The sequence below is a fragment of the Melanotaenia boesemani genome, chromosome 15, assembly GCF_017639745.1.
Source record: "Melanotaenia boesemani isolate fMelBoe1 chromosome 15, fMelBoe1.pri, whole genome shotgun sequence".
NCBI classification, from domain to species: domain Eukaryota; kingdom Metazoa; phylum Chordata; class Actinopteri; order Atheriniformes; family Melanotaeniidae; genus Melanotaenia; species Melanotaenia boesemani.
The window spans coordinates 8,154,633-8,176,672 of NC_055696.1; the positions used below are offsets into that span (position 1 = coordinate 8,154,633).

Consider the following 22,040-nt stretch of genomic DNA (forward strand, 5'->3'; position numbering starts at 1 on the left):
AAAGTTAGAGTATTTACAGAGTTACAAGTCTATACAGAGTAGCTGATAAAAACACCAACCCAATTCTAACTTTGCAAGTGTGCCCCATATGCAGACTCCTAGACTAATATAAATATATCACAACATGGTCAATGGCCCCATTCTGCTTTAGTTTGTTAACTAAGATTTTGATAGAGATTGTACATAGTCAACATAAGATTTCTGTGTTAAACAAAGTGAACTGTAAGAGTGGATCGTCATCATTATCACATCAGAGCATACTGGTGAGGATTACAGTCTGCACATAATTTAAACAGCATTCAGCCAAGCAACACACCAGCCAAAGTGTATACCCACCAATGGTTCTTACAAGGTTAGAACACACATGACATGTCCAACAATTAATGCTGACACAGATTACAGTGCACCATTAGATCTAAAGTCTAGAAATCATTTGAACCTTTTAAATAAGAAAACAAGATTGGAAAAAAGGCTGGACATTTCTAAGTTCTGTCATAGCTCAATAAGCTATAACTCAACCACACCTTGGTAAGATCCAAAGTTATCGGAAACATCAACAAACAAATTAATCTTAAAGAGACATGGTTTTGTTGACATGATGTTGTATATACACCAAGAGCTGTGATAAAAGATAAGAAAATAACATCTCACTGACAAAGCAGTGTATGAAAGTAAAAAATAAACAAAAACAATCAAATGTATTTTTCCCTGTGCAATGACGGTCCAAGAGACTGTATCAAATCCAATCATATAAAAACAGTCTTGAGAAAACATGCATTGTTCCTGAATGACATCACACTCTTTGTATCTACAGATATCAGTTTTTCTTATATGAGAGATACACACTCATATGTTACACTGCCCATTAAACTTTGTCTGAGAAACAAAACTGCACTAAAAATAAATCAATCAATAAATAAACAAGTCAACAGACCATTACAACAAGTGTTTGCTATAATTTTGGAAATTTTTGCACCACTCATCTGTACTGAAGGCAAAAACCTGGATAACTGCTCAGTCACTCTCCACTGCTGAGTCAGTGGCACTGAGTGATTTTTTTTCATGTAAATTTAACACAAATCTAAGCATAACGTTATGTTGTTTGTGGAATTCTTGTCAGATACGTAGAGTTATAAAACAGGTGAATAAGGTTAGCATGTATTCTTAACGGGACATTTCAGTCTCAAAATCAGACAAAAAATAAACAATGAAGCAGCATTCATTGGAAATGCAGTGGTCTTAAAATATATCTCATTAGCAGGAGATAAGCACACAGTTAAGCAACAATGGCTGGCCGAAGGTTAGACGGCAATATTTACATTGTGCATTGTATTTGCAAAAAAATTAAAATAAATTTAGGTAAGTATTACCCAGTCTTAATGACCGTTTTGGTTTTTGTGTTTAATATAAATGTCTAAATTCTCAAATAAACCATCTAATCTGGAGGCCCCATGAGGCTCATGAAACCAGTCAGCAGACTTGAACTGTTTTGCTGTGTGAAATTGCAGAGTAGACCAGATAAGATATTTATGAAAGGAATACCATGGAGTCATGTCACATACCAATGTGACAAAAAAAAAAGCAGAATGTAAGCTTTGTGGTTAGTGGTTACCATTCTTAACTGACACCATTGGGTGGTTTGAGCAACTAAACCTCCATAGCAACTGGGATACAGGTGCTACATTATGTACACAATAACAACTTTTAGTTTCTAAATTAGGAATCAAATCCATACAATGGATGAATAGACTAGACTCAGAATGTCTCTCCTTTGTCATGGCCTTGACCTGACAAACAAGGCAGTGTCACAAATATTTCTCATTAGTTGAAGGTGTACCCACATTGTTTTTTTAATTAGCTCATTTTTATAACTTTTAAGGAATGTTGAAGTATCTTCGACAAGTTTAAAATATAGTTGAGATTTTTATTTGGTTTATGAAAAAAAAAAACATTATTGTCAAATAGCTGCTAGTTGTTGCTGTGCATGAATCTGTAAACACTTGTCCGACTCTTTTTTACTCTAACTTGATTACATTTTTGTAGAAATTTTTGAACTAATGGGTAAAGTGTGTGCAGAAAAAAGTGAAGAAAATAGCACGTGCAGATGCCTGTTTGACTTCCACCCGCAATAAAAGCAGAACTGCCATTCCATTGCTTAAGCAAAACTGTGTTAAAACCACAGTCTTGGCACAGGTGAAATGAACTATTCATACACCTTTATACAGTTTCATGTTGCAAGTACTGAAATCTGCCATAATTTACAGGTTTGCTTTTACAATATAAAGAACTGATGGGGGAATTAAAATAGAAACCTCTATTACAACACAATTTGTCCCCATTCTGATGGTGGTAAACATGCCAACCAGAATTTTCTGCATGTGTAGGTGATAATGGGGAGATACGGGAGGAAGGGACTGCCCAAGGCCAATCTCATGAGAAAACAGACAAAATCAAGCGCCTCATACAAACAATAACATACACCAAGAGTGTGGGTGTCAAAAGTTGTTTCTGTTACCCTATCAGATGCAAAGATGTAAATATCACAAAAAGTCTATTATTTAGTGTATATTATGTGCACATGTGTGTAGTTATGCCAGCCTTACTATAGTACATATCTCAGAGTTACAGCTGGAGGCCACAGTAGTCAGAGCTTTTGCTAAGAGTTTGAATCAAATTACATTCCAACTTTCAGGTCACAGAAAGCTGCTAGACTTGAAACTTGATCACAGTCCAGCCCTTATCCCACTGCATTTGCAGATACACAAAAGGGAAAAACTCAGATTTGCCAAACGCTCTAAACTTTTAGAATTTAAAAAAAAAAAAAAAAACACTATAGTGACTGTACATAACTAGACAGTACAGAGTTAAAAGAAAGTGTATTGGGTGCAAAGACTTGTAAAACTTTTTTATGTTTTTTTTTTTTATGTTTTACAGGCCTCTTTGTAAAAAACTGTTGTGAAATTTGCAGAGTCTCCCACTACTTAGATAGCACCAATCTGCTAATGCCCACAGAGTGAATGTCCAGCAAATGGACCGAAACTAAAACTGTGGCCCACTGGACCAGAACTCTTTTGAGTTTAGCATGATTCTCATTGTGTGTTTATACATGGACCAAGACATGAAACCAGTCTCACAATGTATTTATATTGGCACCAACATAACTAGGTTATGTAGACATTAAGGCAATATAAACTTTACATTGAATTTCTACTGCGAGAAAAACAGCAAGACCACGTAACATAGTACTAGCAACAACAGAATGGTTACAGGGTAGTACACCAAAAAACAAAAGAAAAAAAAAAGCTAGGGGGAAAAAAAGCAACTTTTCCTTCATCTGTCAACACGGACTATTGACAGACGGATATGAGGACACACGTAGCTCTATGTTCTCCTTTGGTCACTGTAATCTAGTGACAGTTTAATGTTTAGCAGTACGCTATCATGGTCACAAAGTGCTAGATATGTCCTGGGCTCTCACATTACTAGTATGATACCTACATTTTTTTATTGAAATAACACTTTAAAAATACATCCAACAAACTATGTCAGTATTTACATTAGCGTGTTGTTGAAGTGAAAACAGCTGACTTCCCACAAGCTGCAGGTGAGGTGACAACTATTTCAGTAATTGTAAACACATGTTTTTGTATTGAAAACATTTTTCTTTGCAAAAACATCTTGTGAATGCTTTAATGTGGGGGACATTGTGGTGTAATGACAAATTATGAGCGCATATCTTCCTATGTACTTCATCATTACTTTGGACATCATAATTTAACACGAGTAGGAAATGACACAAGAATGAGCCGCAAGGGTAGTTGTCAAACTGGAAAGACAAATGGGTGTTACCAAAATGTGTTTGTGCATCTGGTATGTTTGGGTATTTACAACAGACTTATTTCAGTAAACGTCTATGCAAGGAGATGATCTTCTCAGATTAATTTCCCTGCAGTACATTCTATCAAAAGTGTTCATGTTGTAGTGAAGTAATAAAGTATATATACATAAATGAATCATGTGGGGACTAATTTGATAACTGATCTCAGGCCATCGAGATTACGCAGTGAGTTCTAGGTTTTTGTTGCCTAACAAGCTGAAAACAACATGATGGTATGTGCCTCTCTTTGTGCAGAAGGTTGCACGACTGACAATGCTGTAAAACTTGTATATTTTTGTGAAGAAAGATAGCATCTTCTCTGTGGGTTTGTCTCCAGGCAAGAAAAACGATACGATCAGTGTGAAAGTATGGAAATTTTATTAAATTCATGCATCACTTCATTGACACCTACATGCTTTCTACAGATTAGTCATGTGATAACTAACTTGCTTCATATATGATCGTTAAAACAAAGAAAAAATTAAAAAATGCAAATAGTTTTGCCCTTCATAGTTAGTTTTGTCATCACAGATAGAAACTGGGGAGGGACCGGAAGAAAGTAAAAGACTGATCTGATACACAGTACTAACATGTGGGTTTCATACACTACTGCACGCACACACTTCGCTAGTACAAACACTTTACCTAACACCTCGTAACCTGTGGCAAAGAAGTTTATAGCTCAAAGGAACAGGCCACATGACAATACCAAAATATCTAATAGGAGAGCAAACAAAAACTTTATGAAGTCCCATCTGAACTGTGAGGTTTATTTTGGTCAAATGATCATTATCAAAATTATTTCTATTATTAAATAAGAAAGAAATTAGATTTTCAATGTTACAGAATTTCCTTAAATGTATTCCTCCAAGTTTTTCCAGTTACAACATCATTTCATGTTAAAAGCAGTAGCTTCCGTGATTTTTTTTGTGCAGAAACTCAGCCTACCCAGGCTTTGGTCAAAGACAGAGAAGTGTATTGTAATAAGATAAGAGAAGACAGGTGGCCAAGTGATCAGGTGCCAGACTGCCTGCCTGCCTGCTTTAGATCTGAGCTGAATCCTACTGTGTGTGTACAATGAGAATCCTCATTTATCTCCACATACAGCTCAGAAACAGCATAGAACTCAAGAAGGGAGCATTTTCAAACTCCCACACATGATCATTAATGCCAGAAAAATGCTGAACTATTGGGGACTCGTGTACAACCCAAAGCATCTACTGTAACAGTAGCACTTGCCATGAAGGCCAATATTACAAATTTTACAAATATTTCCTTAGCAAGAACATATATGTATTACATGGTCTGGTGTGGACTCCAGAACAGACCCATGTGAATCTTACCTTGCAACTGTTTAAATCTTCCTTCCAGGATATTGGAGTATTGCACCTGGTTAACAAATGCTGCCGGGGACAAGCAGGGCTCTCGGTCCCTGTGGTCCCACTCCATCATTGCTTCTCCTAAATCTCTTTGGTAAATATTCCTCTTAGATATGGAAAAAAAAGCCTAAGTTCTCCTACATATCACAGTAGATACAACTTTAAAAATGATTCAGATCCTTTAGCTGTTCCAAAAGACACGTTCTGTATATCAAAATGTCTTGGTTTATCCTCCCGTTTTAGACTTGCTGTTGTTCCTCAATAAGCCACAACACAAGCTTAAAAATGTTGTTCTTCTCTTCATCTACTGTTTCCCCACCAACAAAGAGGTGAATAGCAAGGCTAAAAAATTTTACTTTGTCAAAGAATCATTTCAAACAAAACCGAGGAACAAAATGTTCTCTCTTTTTCATTTCACCACACTTGTGGCCTTAAGGCAAAGTAAAAGACTCCTGCTGCCTTGTGGTTTGAGCGAAAAAATCTTCAGTACTTCTTCCCTCCAAATTCTGCATTTGTGAAAGCAGAGCACTGCAGAGCAAGCTAACCAGCCACGGTTGGATAGCTGTGTAAACAAAGCCTGCTGTCCTGTCTGAAAACTGTGTCATTTGCATAAGGTGTGTTCGAGGGAGGAGCACAGCGGAAGAGCGCTGTGGAAGAGTAAGGGGTGGGAGGAGGTGTAGAGGTGGACTAAACCATTAAAAGTCCTTTGCACAGTGTAGCTTCAGGTGGATTATGCAACTCCACCTTAATTCCAGTGAGCAGCAGGGTGTGGCCTAACAAGAGTTCATCATGGAAATCTCCCTGCACAATGTTATCACTGTGTAGTTATCTATTTCTTTTACTTTCTAGGCAGCATTTGATCTCCCCCTCTTTTTACACGTGGGTTGCTTCATAGCAAGGCATTGACAGGAAGGAAGTTGAGTAAGTCTTAAAAATACAATGAGCACTTTCCTGCCTGATGAGATCTGAACTGTTCTCAGCGTCTGTATGTGTTTGCCTGGCAGATGGCAGGCAGGCGGTGGGGGTGTAAGTGAGCCATTATTTGTTCATCTCATTTACAAAACTATACAGTTTTAACACATTTTATGTCTAACTAAACATCCTAAGAATGTTTGAATAAGGAAAAAGTGTGGAAATAATGCCAGGCATTGCTAAATTGTACAAGTATACTAATCTATTTCTTTCCTTTTTTTATGTTAATTTACTTGTGGAATATTCCACTGACAAAGTAATTGATATTTTGCAAATCTAAGAGGGAAGAGTGCTCAGACTTTTTTAAGCTGCAGGAACTGTGTGTTGGGGACAGATTCTTAACATATGTTTAAATTGTACAGATCTTCTAAATTCGAGAACAAGAATTGCACATAACTATAAACATTTTGAGGACTGAGGTCATAACCTCTCTTATAAGTTGGTGGCTTTCTGATCTGGTCAGGGGGCAGTGGTAAAAGTCTCATTATTTTCAGATCTGTGTTGGTTCTGATGAGCTGGCAGCAGCTGGATGGGGCTCATTAGAGGACCAAATGCCCCAGGCCTTCTTTGACAGCACGTTTATAGAGGGGAAGTGGACTAATGAGATCTGAAGAGGACACCCTTCCTTCTGAGGAACAGAGGCTATGCTATGGACACATGCAGTGAGAAAACTAGTAAATCAAAGTAATGCCCATTCAACATCCTGTAGGGCATATATCAAACACAATCTCATTTAACATGAGACACAAATGTGATACTTTGTGTTTGCCACATGCTTCTAAACATATTAAATTTATGCAATTTCCTAATATATCAACCATGAACTATTTTGATAAACCAAAAAATAAACAATGAACAAGGTTAAATGCTAACACGATGTATCTCATGTACGTCCAAACAAACAGTGAAAACTCTGTCAAACTGAATTATAAAGAAACTTTCACACTGAGCAAGCAGGCATTAATTAAGACAAATGGAAGTCTGGTGTGGTGAATGAACCCAGATGAGGAGGAGGAAAACACAGAAGCAGCTGGGGGAGTAACAACAATGACAGGGGGGAAAAAATGAAAGAATCCATTGCTATGCATGTTCATTTTATCAAAAACTCAGCCGTTCCCTCTGTGACGGCCCAGGGGAGGTTGGACCATAGACTGTCAGCAAGTATCTGGTGTAAAGGGAACTTCTCATGGAATGACAGGGGTTGATTTACTGAGAGAATTCTAGACATACAAACTCATTCCTATTTATTAATTTATTGCATGTACACATTACATGCAAAGGTATTGGAGATTATATGACTTTGATGTGAATATATTTCAAAGAATGATAATATGAATAAAAAGGAAATGGACACTTTCAAGGTGACTCAAAATGCTTTAAAAGCTTTGCTCTTTCTAACTGAGACGGCTTTCACATGGACATAAAGATAACTGTTTGACTCTTAAAATATGCAAAGTTGCACAGAGAGCTGTGTTACCCATACAGGAGAATAGATAAGCTGTTAGGTTATCGATGCAAATTCCAATCATCTTGACACAGGAGAGGCTCTCATCTGCAAACCAATTGGCACGTACTCCCATCACACTACAAGTAAAATTATTCCAATGCTTCAGATGTGTAAGAATAGGAAATGAGCTGATGGTTTTACAGAGGGAAAGAAAAACACAATATGAAAAAGACAAAGAAAAAAGTGCAAACCAGAAGCACCTTGCAGAATGCAGGAGGCCTTGACATTTGGGGATTAGTTGTAAAAAGTTGGGCAGGAGCTGAGCCTGGGAGAAAAGCTGCTACAGCATGTAAAAGAATGTGCACATCAAGTCCACACTTGTTGAACCAAGATGGTATCACAGGCATTCACATTTGAATGTTTTCTCACACACACACACTTTCTGGTAAGACTTGTACGATTACTATCATAAAAAAAACATTGCAGCACAATGCAACATAATTACTTGACAGTAAGTTCAAATATGTTTAAACAATGTGTATGCATTTAGTATGAAGGCAACATGTTTTCTGTAAGCATGAATGAGTCTGCTTTATTTGTAAGTGAAATTAGTTTTATCTTTCAGAATACTTTGACTGAACTGGTGCACAAACATCTTCACTGCATTTGCGTTTTGCTCCCTGTGTGTGTGTGTGTGTATGTGCATGTGTGTGTTTGTGTGCTTTTGGATGTATGTATGTGTGCCTTAGTGGCTGCCCGTTGCTTCCATCTGCTGGACTCTTTATAATACAACTTGTTTTGAACAAGAATCATTTTATCTGTAAATATGAAGCAACATCCCCGCATAAGAATGCAAACAGAAAAAGAAACAAAAAAAATAATGACACTGATTTTTGTTTTAGTCGCCTTACTGACCTTCCAACAAAGCCAGATAGGTATAAATTAAATAACTTAAAAGCATGTCTAGACTGTCACGGGTAGACTAACTAGAGCAAGTTATAGCTTTCATCAAAGTTATCAAGAATAAAGAGAGTAGGCTTATCATGCATCTTAGTAAAACCACATCGTAGTGAGGCCACGCTGATGTAGAGGGCCCTAGCACTAACAAACCTTCTCAGAAAACAAATATGCCTGGCTAAATTTGCTCCTTGGTGAACCGAGTATTCAGCTGACAGCTTTGTCCTCCTTTTGAAGGTATTTTGGTCTTGCCCTATAAAAGAGAAACTTGTGCCTATTGAGACGAAAAAGAATCACATCTGTTGCCCAGTATAGAACCTAATTAGATTTTTACACATCATTGGTAGGTCTGTGGTTTTGTCTCAATTGACAGCTGTTGAAAGTAATTTAAAAGTTATCTACAAGCCTAAAAAGAAGAAACTGGTAATTATATTTGAAGAAAAAAAACTATTTGTATTACACTGAAGGATATAGAACCACAGTTGCTAATAATAATGTTATAAGCAAGAATGGTGTCGAGTTGTTGTGTGTAATTTTTTATTTAAAATACTGTTAATGGTACATAATACGTTTTCTTGTCACAGCAACTGGCAAACTACAAAAAAACTGCCAGAAGATTTACTATTGGTTCCAAATTTATAACCAATAAAAGGTTCACACAAAAGTGTGACAAGTGACAGTGTAAGCAACAAAATACGAAGTTTGCTCACATTTCCACTTCTAACTTTAAGTCCAAGTTTAAACCTGCAGCAATTGGGATGGGTTCCAGTAACCCCACAACCTCAAATTCAAATAAGCAGGTACAGAAAATGGATGAATGGTATTCTAAAACTATGCAGTGATGAAGCTCAAACTTCAATTTGCTCGTCAGTCTTCTTGCATTTAAGAGTATAGTTGAAAATAAAAAGTATTTTAATTGCAATATTAAATCATAACATCATTTACATCTCCAAGTTCAGCTCGGTGCAGTTTAATGGAACAGGCAAGACAAATATGTCCCATGAATAGACTATCCTATGTAATAAGAGCTGTAGTGAGCTACTCAACCATTACTGTTAAATCTATGACTAAAGAGTTTTATAGGCACATTTGCCTAAATGCAAGGATGTGCATCGATGAGGTCTGAGGTGTAACATACCTGCCAGGGCTTTAATGCGGGAGCGCTCAAAGAGACGTGCTGAACTGTTCTCATTATCCCAGTCAGTCTCAGCAGCCAGGTCCCATCGGTTGTTGATGTCATTATATTGCTGCTGGATCTCCAAGCTGTCGAAGTCCGTTGGCGAGATTGTGCTCATGATGTCAAGGCAAAAGGAAAACACATTCAACCTACAAAGCAGAAATAGAAAAGGAAAACCATCCAAAGTCAGTGACAGCTGGATAAAGACATTACTAAATACTACAAGATTCACAAGACTGACCCCCTAAATTTCTCTGAGCTAACGTTTGAAAAAAAAATTAATTGGAGAAACTTTCTATTTCAATAAAAGCAAAATAATGCACATCAGACTCTCTCACCACACAGCGTCCAGCTGTACTTCAGCTTAATGTGCTAAAATGACAGTTGTATGCAAATGGCTGCTTCGACAGTACAACTGACAGAGAAACTTTGAGATAACGAATAATAAAAATAGATGCTCCTGTAAAGCTGGGTATCTTCAGTAACCTAGTATTGAAAGCCCACGGAACAATTTTGGTCCATTTTAATTGGTCTTGTCTTGAGCATTTCTAAAACTTGCAACACCATGCTTATGAGTATCCAAATATATTAACTGTTAGTATTTGCAGAAGACAGTAAAGCTAATGTAACAGGAGGTGACATTAACATAAAGTCCACACTGGTGAAAAACCCACAGATCAAGTCCTTTTTGTTGCATCACCACCAAACATGTCATTTATATTCCATACTGTCACGCTATTTTTTATTTTTTTTTATTCTGCATCTTACTTAATAAAACAAGGCTACCTAATATTGCACAAATCAATACTACAAACATGCAGAGGTAAATTTCAGCCTGAATAAAATCCAATCTTGTTGTCTTTTCGAAGAATAAAGATTCTCATTTAAATGCACAAGAAATATTGCAAGCTCATAGGGTGAGTAATATGGCTGTACATAGCATAGGCTACCGATAAAAAAGGGTACATTCAATTCATCAATTTATCCTCAACATCACATAGACAAAAACCACGTAACCAGAAGTTCAGCCGACAGCAGCAGCAGTGTAAAAAGTATTAAACTTAAATATAAACCCAGTTAAAACTCTACAGCCATCTGAACGTATGCTGAGTAAATTCTGTGGATGTCACAGCTGCTTGGTATGATTAAAAATGTACCTTTTTTAGTCTCCTGTATTAAAAAAAAAAAAAAAAACAAAATGTCAATAACACATTTACTGGCCTACTTTGGGGGAGCTCCACTGAGATTAAACCCCCCCCTTCCCAAGAGCCATTATCTGAGAGTCTTTACTTAAAAGCATTGACCAAATTAATAGATGTGGCTGAGTGGTCAGTTTATTTTATCTTTTGTTGTGTCTGGTAGCTTTGGCTGATTATATCAGAGCAACATGATATTGAAATGAGACAGAGAAAAGATGCAAAACTGATGAGTTGTTAGAGGTATTTCTGTCTTAGGTAGAACTGAGATTTGCTAGAGTCTGTGTAAAGGTTTAACGTTTGATGTATCCTACTGTAAAATGTATTGTAAATATGTTGAATGTTTAATTCTAAACATAAATTGAGCCCATTATGTCTGACATGATTAGTTTAGTTACCTAAACTATGTTTAATTGTGCTACAGTAAAAGGACGGAAAGAAGAGATTCCAAGTAATCAACATGGTGGTATTTAGGAATACTTGTACTGTCCTTAAACTGAACTGAACAGCATGATGATGGCAGAGAATTATCCAGATGAAAGCCATCAGTAATTGATTTGCTAAAATCGTTCTTTTCAAGGGAATTCATTCTCTGAATCGAACCAAGCTGCTGGTCTAGAAATTACTTCAACATTAATCCTTTTTTTTTTTTTGAAAAATGTGCTACTACTACTACTATAATAAAACTATACACTTTCACATACTATTTGTCTACACTGGTTTTAAGCCCTCAGACCATTATGATCCCCACCATCCTCAGTCAAAAATTACAGTTGTGGATTTGAAGAAGTAAATCAAGTCACATATCTTGCAGCTATAAAAAAAAAAGGCTTGGCAAATCCCATTAGTGTTAGATTAAGAAGTGGCTGGGAATAGAAACTAAATGCAGGGATTAGAGAAGAAGGCAGAACAACACATCCACTCCGCCCCCGAACTGTCACCCCACCATTCACTAGCACCCCAGTGTAGTATGTGTTATGGGCTCTTATACTATCTGGAATCCAGAGGTATTTTAACATTCAAAATCCATTATAATGGAAGCAATAGCCACAAAAAGAATGCTCTGTCGACAGCAATCTGTCTGTGGGAGTAGTTCAGGGTGGGGGTTTGCAGGAAGCAAGACCGCAAGGTCACAAGAGTCTGGTAGTGGCAATCCTCCTCTTGTCAGTAGGAAGAGGCTTGGCTCAGTGTCTGCACTAATCACTCCTCAATGAACTAAACAATCCCCTGACCTACTATGATACTGTATTTATCCTCCCACACACAACAAAATGCAACAGACAAATACTCACATACACACAGAAAAGATCCACACATGCAAGCTGAGTTGACCCATTACACCAAACCACCAAGAGCCCTTTCAGTGCACTGAAATGCACTGAATGTATATTGTGTTTCTAAAAGCCACACATAAATCCACCCACTAAACATGTAAGTATATAGTATGTCATCATACAACAGACAAAATAGGTCGGTTCAGCAATTATAATCATGCTAGCTTGATTGGTATGCAATCATCTAACCAAAGCCCAGACAGAAACTAAGTAAGAAGCAGAAATGAACATCTAAACTGTATAACTGGACACTGACCTTTTCCAGCATAATCATATAAAACCTTTTGAGAAAGAAACCTGGTAAACGTAAAGCTTCCAGTTTAATTTTCAACAACACAGTGTAACAGAAAAAAACAACCACAAAACAGGTGGGAGAACAGATGTGGCACAAAAGGGGGGCATGAAACATGTTCTAAAACAAAATCCCTTAGAGTCCTAATTCTATATGTAGCAAAAAAAAACACAATAATGTCATGAAATGTTTTTGTTTGTTATGTATCCTTAATATTTCAATATGCTTCTAAACAATTACCTAACAACTAAACACTTCCTAGACCAAAAAATAAAAAAGAATGTCACATAATTAATAGATTTACAAAAATATAAGCTGTATAAACAGACTGAACAATTAGGAGGACGTGACAAATGTAAAGACTGTATGCATACCGTATTGTTATGTATTACCCTCAAGATAGGTAACAAGGCGAGGCCTTGATGTACAATAAAACGCAACTGTTTCAAATATGCTAAACTATTATTTCTCAATACAAAATGTGAAAGCGGGGCATCTATCGCAAATGTGACTGTTTAGAAACATACTGCAGCTAAAAAAAAATAATTAAAGTGGGGCACAGAGGAATGCCCCAAGGCCAGTCCCCAGCTCCTCACAGCAGACACACATTAGGCCATTGCTCACAACTGAATGACATTGGTTAAGAAAACGGGGCAGAACCAGAGGCATGATGGGCAGCACTGCCACATCTTTCTATTTCACTCACAGCCACCCCTCCTATTCTCCCAGGGCTGTGTCCCTTCGCCCAGCTGGTGTGTTTGTAACTGCACCCTTTAATAGGGAAGATAGGAAAAGAGAAATAGAGTCCACAATCAGGACACCCGCAGGGTATTAGGCCTGTGCACATTAGCCAGCCACACTGCCAATGTGCACCAGGGGAATAGGGCAGACAAACACAAACACACTAAACACTCCCTGTTATTCCAAACAAAGGAGCTATAGTCCTTGCTACTTCCAAATACCACAATGCAATGCTAGTATTTAAAAGACAAAATAAAATATGTCTTGAGTACAAGCCTAAAATACCATTTTACCACTTTAAAAAAAGTCTTCACTAAAAAGCAAAGGCTAAAATTGCTTTATGAGTGTAAAGCAGCAATGAGCTTCACATAAACAAAGCATCATGAGTTCCAGCTGAGGAGCTGTATTGCCCCAAATCATCCTGACTGTGATGCACATGTGCCTGAAGCGTGGGGAGATGGACTCCAACGAGCAGAACACAAAGCCTTCTACACCAAACTGGCCCCGCACAATGAAAGAGTCAGCACGGAGTTGAAGCCAACCGTTCAAGCCTTTCCTGTTTGCAGAGATGAGGCAGCCAGAGGCACATATGCATCAGAGGCCCCTCCACAGGCTGCTGATCCTAGCCTGAATGCACTGCTGAATAGGACAGCAGAGGTCCTTTGTTGACCTGTAGCATCACATTCATCAAACACTCAAGTGACCAGTGTGTCCTGAACACGCTGCGATGGACATGTTATTTTGGTTCTGGGCATCGGTGCTGAATACAGCACAATAATTTATAATAAAGTTTTCATTTCTAGATTTTATTCTATTTTAAATCAAATCATTGATTAAGTTTTAGATTTCTACCTTTGTTATTTATAAAATTATTTATATATGTATGTATGTATATATATATATATATATATACACACACACACACACACACACACACACACACACACACACACACACACACACACACAGTAAGATCTGTTAAAACAAGACATGCATGACTCATCTCAAGAACCTGGAGTAAAACCTAAAACAAATAGAAACTGTCTCCTCCTGATGTCAAAATTGCATGCAAAGCCCAGCAACAGTGTAGTCCTTCTGTGTCACATGATTATAGTAGCCTATCAGATGTCATGATGTTATGATGATGGTTAGTAATGAGGTTTTATTTAGTATTTTACTGGTTTACTGCAGGTTATTGCACATTATATTTTATTGTATTCATGATATTACTTATACATACATATTTTTATTTTCTATTTAAAAAATGTGAATAATCTTATTAATTTGTAGTTTAATAATTTTAAGAATTTTCTATCTTATTTTGCTTATCAGTAGAATTTATTGTTTTAAAAGCATTTCATTCAAACATTGATGTTCTTGAGTTTTATTTATAATCTGTATAGCTCTTGCAATAAAGATTTTAATACGCTCTACAACACATATGTCAAACTGGTCCAGCAAAGGGCCGTGTGGCTGCAGGTTTTTGTTCCAACCAAGCAGCAGCACACCAGATTTGACTGATTCAATCAACTGATCTCAGTCTTCAGACAGCTGATTGGTCAAACTGTGTGCTCTTGGCTGGCTGGAACAAAAACCTGCAGCCACACGGCCCTTTGCTGGACCAGTTTGACATGCCTGCTCTACAATCATGATTTTTCTTTAAGGGGCAAGAAGTATAGATAAAGATATAAATGAAAAAGTGCCACAGTATATGTATAAGTATTGGTATCATATTGACAGGAAAAATTTTAGTATCACCCATCCCTAAGCAGGGGTCAGTTTAATACCAGATATGGCTACTAAATTAAATATTTCTAATGATATATGATTACATTCCCTTTATAAAAGCAGAATATTAATATTACATTATCTTAACATTATTATGAATATCATTTACTGGAGGTCAGTAAAGACTGGTTCCTGTTTAATATTGGTACATGATAATGTTATATCATTGGGCACCAAAAAAAAAAGAAAAAAAAAAGCTAAAGTCTGTTCAAGTTAGTGAAAATATTAAAAGGTAATATCCTTAAAGCCATATCTTCATATTGACAGTTGAAACATCATTAGCTATCTTTGACAAGCCCATCTGATTTGATCTAATCTTTAAAATATTTCATAAGACGTTATGATATTTCCTAAGTCCAATCAAGCAAAACATATTATATAACACCAAGTCCTAATTTACCGCAACCAGGCATTAAAATTCATCCATAAAATTAATTTTATTTTTCTAAAGCATTCTCTTCATTCTCTGCCCAACACCCTGTTTAAGACAGAGCAAATTTGGCTTAAGGTCACCATTACTGTCACTTTCTGCCTTTTCTTTCAGTATTTTACATTTATCACAGCTGTAAAGACTAAATTAATTAAAGATTAAAAAAGCATGTTAACTATACATACTAAACAAAAGTTTGGGGGTTCCCATTTGTATTAGGGATGGTGAGAACACTATTAGTAAAAGAACCTGAGAAAATAACTGTTTGCAATTGGTGCATGTTTTTTTTTGTTTGTTTGTTTGTGTTTTTAAGAGGCCAAAAAGTAATTTCCTAAAAGAATATTTTGTATGAGTAGAGAATAAGATTAAAAACAATTGTAATGAAAAAAAACTTTTGTTTATGATTTAGTTTATTAGAAATAAAACAATCCTCTCTACCATATTTAATTGAATCTTCTTTACTGGTTTGCTTTATAGAGAACAATCAAGTATCAAATACATCTTTCAAAGAAAGTGGAAAAAATAATAGTGATGTTATTTAGGATCCAGACCTGGATCTTTGTATTAAGGTTAATCATTATGAATCGTATCATGAATCATATCATCACCTTCCTAAAATAATGGCCTACGTCATTTTTTTCACAAAAATTATTATTTTTTTGCCTAAATCATCGTTCATAATCTGATCTATTCATCTAAGAATGTTGGTGACATTATCAGAGGTGGCCAGCATCACAAAAAGATGATTTAGGCAAAATAAATAAATAAATAAAAATTTGTTAAAAAAATAAATAAATAATGACTTGGGCCATTATTTTAGGAAGGGGACGATATTGAACCAAATTGCATTGCATGATATTTTCACATGAGAGAGCAGCTCCATGAGTCTCACACTCATGATAATAGTGAACTGCAGAAAAATTGAAGTGTGAACTGTAAAAATTGAAGTAAAGCTTGTTAATAATTTTGAGAATCTGAACTATGGGGGGTCCACATTCACAGTACCACAATTTTGTTAAATGCTGTTCATCTAGCCAGCCACTCAACCAGCTAAAATCCATTTCTAATCTATCTATCGTCACATCCTGTCTCTAATGCTGGCTTACACCAAACAATTTTCACAGTCAAAAACTGAAAGTCTTAATAATATCAAAACGTGTTTGATATTATCGCAAGTCGTGTGACATAACACAATCAACAACCAATTCACGAGCTCTGACAAAAGCAGAAACGGGAATCATGACACTCAGAACAACGGCAAAATGGCAACGACAAACAAACAAATAAATACATTTTAAACATTTATAAATGAATAAATAAATAAATAAAGGACGAACAAGAACCGGTGATAAAATGTTGTTGGTGGACCATCCAGAACAAGGAGCAGATGGTGGAGCTTCTGGCAGATCAGCCCTGCCTGTTCGATATCAATTGTACAACATATCAAAAAAAATGCTAAAAGAATCTAGTTGTAGTCTTGTGAAAACTGACCCCACAAGATGCACAGTCTTTGTAAAATCTCAGTCTGACACTAGGCTAAGATTTAAGACTCTAAACACTTGTCTTTAGATGTGAGCTGATTTCCCAAAGTCTTCTCCAAATCTTTTCAGTCTTCTGGTGTAAGCCCAGCATAAATCAAAAAGGTATTTTAACCAGTAACCATAAACATCGTTAACTATTTGTGATTTTTAATCTAAGAATTATAAACAACCACACGCAAATAATGCACATTCCACGGAACAGATAAGATAAGCTAACTTAAAATGCTAAAAAAATGTAGAGATGCCATACTTAATGTTTATGCTCACAGCAAGTACTAAAATAAATAATATGCTAGCCAAATCATACCAAATAACTAGCCAGCAATTAACATAAAAAACAAGACTAGCAGAGATCCCCAACAAGCTGTCAAAATATGTGATATTTCTATAAATATTATCTGCACATTCTGTGACTATGTAGATGATAAATTTATATTACTCCCAAAAAATTCAGTTTAATGACCTAGGTAAATACTAGATATTGAGGGGATGGAAAAAATTTAATATAGCTAATAAATTATAAAGCTTGTTTACATGTACAATTTCACAGCATTATTTTTCTTCATATTTTGTTTAGTCATGTCAAAGCATAAGCCCTGGGGGCAAGATGACAGTCAAAATTCCAAAGGGGATACTGTTATTAATTATTAAACACACTCTATGTGGACTCCTTTAACCTTTATCTGAGGAAAATCCTTCAGCACAACTAGGAGGTGGACAACAAGGAAAAGTCCTTGTGTTGCCCTCTAGTGGTACAACTCCAGATTACATACACATTCAATACCAAATTGACTGTTCATCATTCATGACTGATTCATCAAATAAATTATTAAAAAAAAAAAAAAGCTAATACTGTGGCAATGAAAATTTTATATATTACAGAAGAAATGTAAGAACCAATATGGTTGAGTAATACTGAAAAGCTATTTTATATTAGTACATCCACATTAACCCTGTTACAATATGTTTGGCCATTTATATATATATATATATATATATATATATATATATATATATATATAGCCATTTATATATCAGGAATAATGCAACTTGAACAACTTATTTGTTGTACATACCTTCCAACGGGATAAAGAAAAAAACTGAGCTGTAAAACAAAATTCACCATAATATGTTGTTTTACAATCTGAAAATCAGATATAACATCTGTCTCTCTGTTTTCCAGTATTTGAAAAACATTTGTAGCTGACTTTTAAAAAACTGTATAAAGATTACGAAAGTATACAATTTGCAGTTAATTTACTTGGTATTCACTCATGTTGCCTTACTGACTCTCTAGCCAAAGCGGTGTTTCATGTCCAACACATGGAGGCAGCAAAGTTAAACTTGTGATTTGATTTGGGGACACTTAAACTAGTAGTGATGGTGATTTTGTGGCTCTGTATAAATCAAGACAAAATTATGTGTTTTAGTCTGGTTATTCTATCAATCTGAGATAAAATTTTAAATGTTTTTAGTACTGTAGCATAAGCATGTCTGCTATGTGAAGGTAACCACAAAGCTGCCCAGTTACTTTTATCATGATGCTTGTTTGCTTTGTTATTCAAAAAAGACAGATGTGAACATCATTAAGACAGACAATACCTTTGTTCAATATAAAGTTGCAGCTTTGCTGCAGCAAGGACTTTATATATATATATGTTTTTCCTACCAGAGGCTCTCTATAGCGTATAAATATACTGAAATAAGTAAAAGAGAGCATTAACAAGGACAAACATGAAATTACAAACAACAAAGCACTAAAATGAAATAACTAGTTTTATTTTTTTTATGTAGCTGTCTTCATTAATACGATTAGACATCTGAATTAAAGTCTATTTAATTTAGTCTAGTTCAATTTTCCATGTAAACAAACCAGATTCCAGGTCACATGTAGTATATGGGATAGGGGGAGGGTGGGGGGATCCGTCACTGAACATTAAGCTAAATAAAACCTCAAAGTGTTGCATTAAAACCTTTTGACACAGAGCAATGTGACCATCTCTCAATAAGACATCACATTTTGGTTTCACAGTGTCCTTTAAAGACACCAAACAATTTCCTTACAGGCTGCTCTAGCCCAAAAACAACTGTTAAGCGTTATCATTGTACTGTGAAAGTACTTTGTACTGTTTTATATGTTTTATATGTTTAGATCTGTCTTTCTAATTCTCCCATTCAGTTTTTATAGTCATCAGAAACAACTATCAGTCCTTGGACAGCCACTTCTCTTACAATATAAAAGGCTAGACAAAAATATCCAACTCCCCCCGTGTTTTCTTACTAATTTTCCACTTGGCCATAAAAAGAGGTTCTACACGTGGTGGTCAGTAAATGTCAGCTCTGTGTAATCTGCATTAAATTGTTAATGGTAATGTGGCAAAGATGCAAATTTCAAAACAACGTATCCATAAGTCTGTTTTTAATTATGTGTTTTCTATCCTAATAAATAAATAAATAAAACACCATTTAACATACTTTTACCTGATGCATCCCTGCTATGACTCACAACCTAGGCCAGCCATGCAGCATAAATCTCGGTCCTATCATAACATAGCCACACAACCCACAGCGTGTTAGGAAAGCAAAAACTACAGCTTTAAACGATGCCATCACTCTAGCATATTTTGGTCTGATGGGGGGAAAGTTAAAAAAAAGAAGAAGAAGAAAAGGGGAAAAAAGCAACAAGGTTTTGTCGGATTAGCAGCAGATGCTGAATCAAAGATCCACAGGCTGGCTGCACAGAACACGCAGATAAAATGTGGCTGCGTTTGACATCGATTCAAACAAAGGAGAGAAGAGACAGACATACAGTGAGATGGCTACCGATAACTAACGTGAGGCGTTGCTGTCATACATTCCTCAACCAGGCAGCTAACATTTCAGAAACGTGTGTTGATTTATCTTTTTCACATTTATCAAAAATGCGATTCAATAACGTTACCCCAGTGACTCAGAAAGCTAATAGCAGGGGCAAGCTAACAGCAAATCACCTGAATATCAGACTCCTATCCCGTTAGCTTTGTTATTATGGGGACCCTGCTCGTAGTGGAGTAAAAAAAAAAAAAAAAAGCTTTAAAAATCCTACTTACCCCTTATTTTTCGCTCTTCTTGTAAGGAGATTGTCGATAAAATATATCTATCGCGTCACTATATTTTCACCAGACATGGAAAAATATCTCCCTTTGCTACCACGCGCGCGGCTATGCTAATTCGAATTTTAACGGTTAAAAAATCCCAGGTGACACTGATAACGTCTTTCCTTTAAATCCGCATCCTCCAAAAAAGCTCTCTCCTCCGCGCTGCATCGATAGCAGCGCGTTACGAAACCAGGCTGTTTAGCTACTGTAGTGTTCACACAACAACGGTCATCGGGGAAGCCAAAAATATAGGCAATGATAAGACCCCCTTTTTTCTGTGGCAGGTACGAGACGGATATCCGCAGCAGCTTCTTCCCCCTCCTCTTCGACCGAGCATCCAAGGGGCAGTCCGTACCTCACTGACTCCTGCTCCCTGTGCTCCTGTTCAACAGGGAGAAGAAAGAAAAAGTGGATGTGGTGGTGGTAGTTTGGGGGGGGGGAGGCATTGGTGGTGTGCAGGCGGTTGAATGGGTGAGTGGGTGGATGTGTGGGTGTGTTTCTGACCCTTCACAGTCAGTCACGTGGGAAACACATTTTCAGTATTAGCAATAACATGAAGACTTGAGTAAAGGAGATGATATGACCCAGTGTGTGGTGCTGTCCCAGGTGCTAAAACAGAAATATTTGAATTTCACATATCAATGAGGTGTATGCAAATGCACAATCTTTATTTTACTAAACATCATGGCATTCTGCTAAAGAATTACATCATGGTGATCCACTGAAACATACAGACAATCTTTACTGAATCAAAGATTTTTTTTTTTTTTTTTTTACTAATCTAAATCTTTGTCACCATGTCTTGACATTTTTCTCCATTCATTTGAGGTTTTTATCTTGTACGGCCTGCAGTTGCTCTAAATTATTTCTGAGACTCGTTGCAGCACCTGGCTGGTGTGTAACATAAAGCAAGTCATCAAGATTTGGGTTATTCATAAGCCCTTAAGGGTCCTCATGCAAGAATTCTCCAGACTGGGATTAGTGTATTCCCCTGTGCTTTTCTTAGCAGCACCATAGTGATGTTATGGTTACAGCAGCTGAGTTAGACTATATCTACACTCAGTACCAGTTGGCATTTACGTAAAATCACTCAAATTATGGCACCGAAATGACATTTAGGAGTCTTTGGTATTTGGTCTGCTGGGGTGTGTATAGTATCTGTGAGTATGGGTGTAGCTCAGCCAACAAAGTGGTAGTGGTGAAGGCTTTATGGGATGATTGGTCTCTTAGGCAGGGCTGAACACTTCAGAAAATAGCATGCTTCTCATTATAAGCAGTTAGTGGTCATAAAAAGTTCTGCTCAGTTGTTGGTATGGTTCTAGTATTTTTGCTGTGAATGTTTTATTGTTGTTGAAGCTCTTCAAGTGGACCGGCTTTATTTTAGCTGCAGCTTTAGCACTAGTGGCTGTTATACAGTAGATTTGCACTATCAACAAATCTGAGAAAAACTGTCATCAGTAAAAGTTTTTACTAGGCTCCCGACTCAACAGAACGACACTGGAGAAAAGGTGAAGCAAATGCTGCCTGTGTAAAAGACGACCTTGCATTTGAAAGAAAACACTAACAGCCAAAGTTATGGGAAAGCTGGATGTTGTCCTTTTTTGGGGGGTGTGTGGGTGGGGGGCTTTGATATTGCTCAGGAAAGCCTTGGACTGAAGCTTGTCTGTAATTTTCCTGCTACTATGCAACAATTAATGTAATACCTACTTAGCTGTGACTGGATTTTTTTTTATTTATTTATTTTTTTAAGTTTAGCATGACATTTCTTTTGT

The 22,040-nt window shown here is 36.5% G+C and overlaps 1 protein-coding gene across 4 annotated transcripts in view; it reads right to left on the bottom strand.

Annotated features, from left to right (window-relative positions):
- Nucleotides 1-20,559, bottom strand: part of LOC121654432 (spectrin beta chain, non-erythrocytic 1) — a 48,669-nt gene extending 28,110 nt beyond the window's left edge. For 2 of the 4 annotated variants that reach the window (XM_042008566.1, XM_042008564.1), the window contains exons 1-2: nt 20,221-20,559; nt 9,771-9,958 (exon numbers count right to left, since the gene is read on the bottom strand). In XM_042008566.1, coding sequence (XP_041864500.1) covers nt 9,771-9,927 — 157 coding nt within the window. In that variant the 5' untranslated portion in view covers nt 9,928-9,958; nt 20,221-20,559. Of the gene's footprint in view, nt 1-5,220; nt 5,820-9,770; nt 9,959-20,220 lie in introns of those variants that run through there. The other 2 variants (XM_042008567.1, XM_042008565.1) reach the window with 1 other exon arrangement.
- Nucleotides 20,560-22,040: the final 1,481 nt, after the last annotated feature.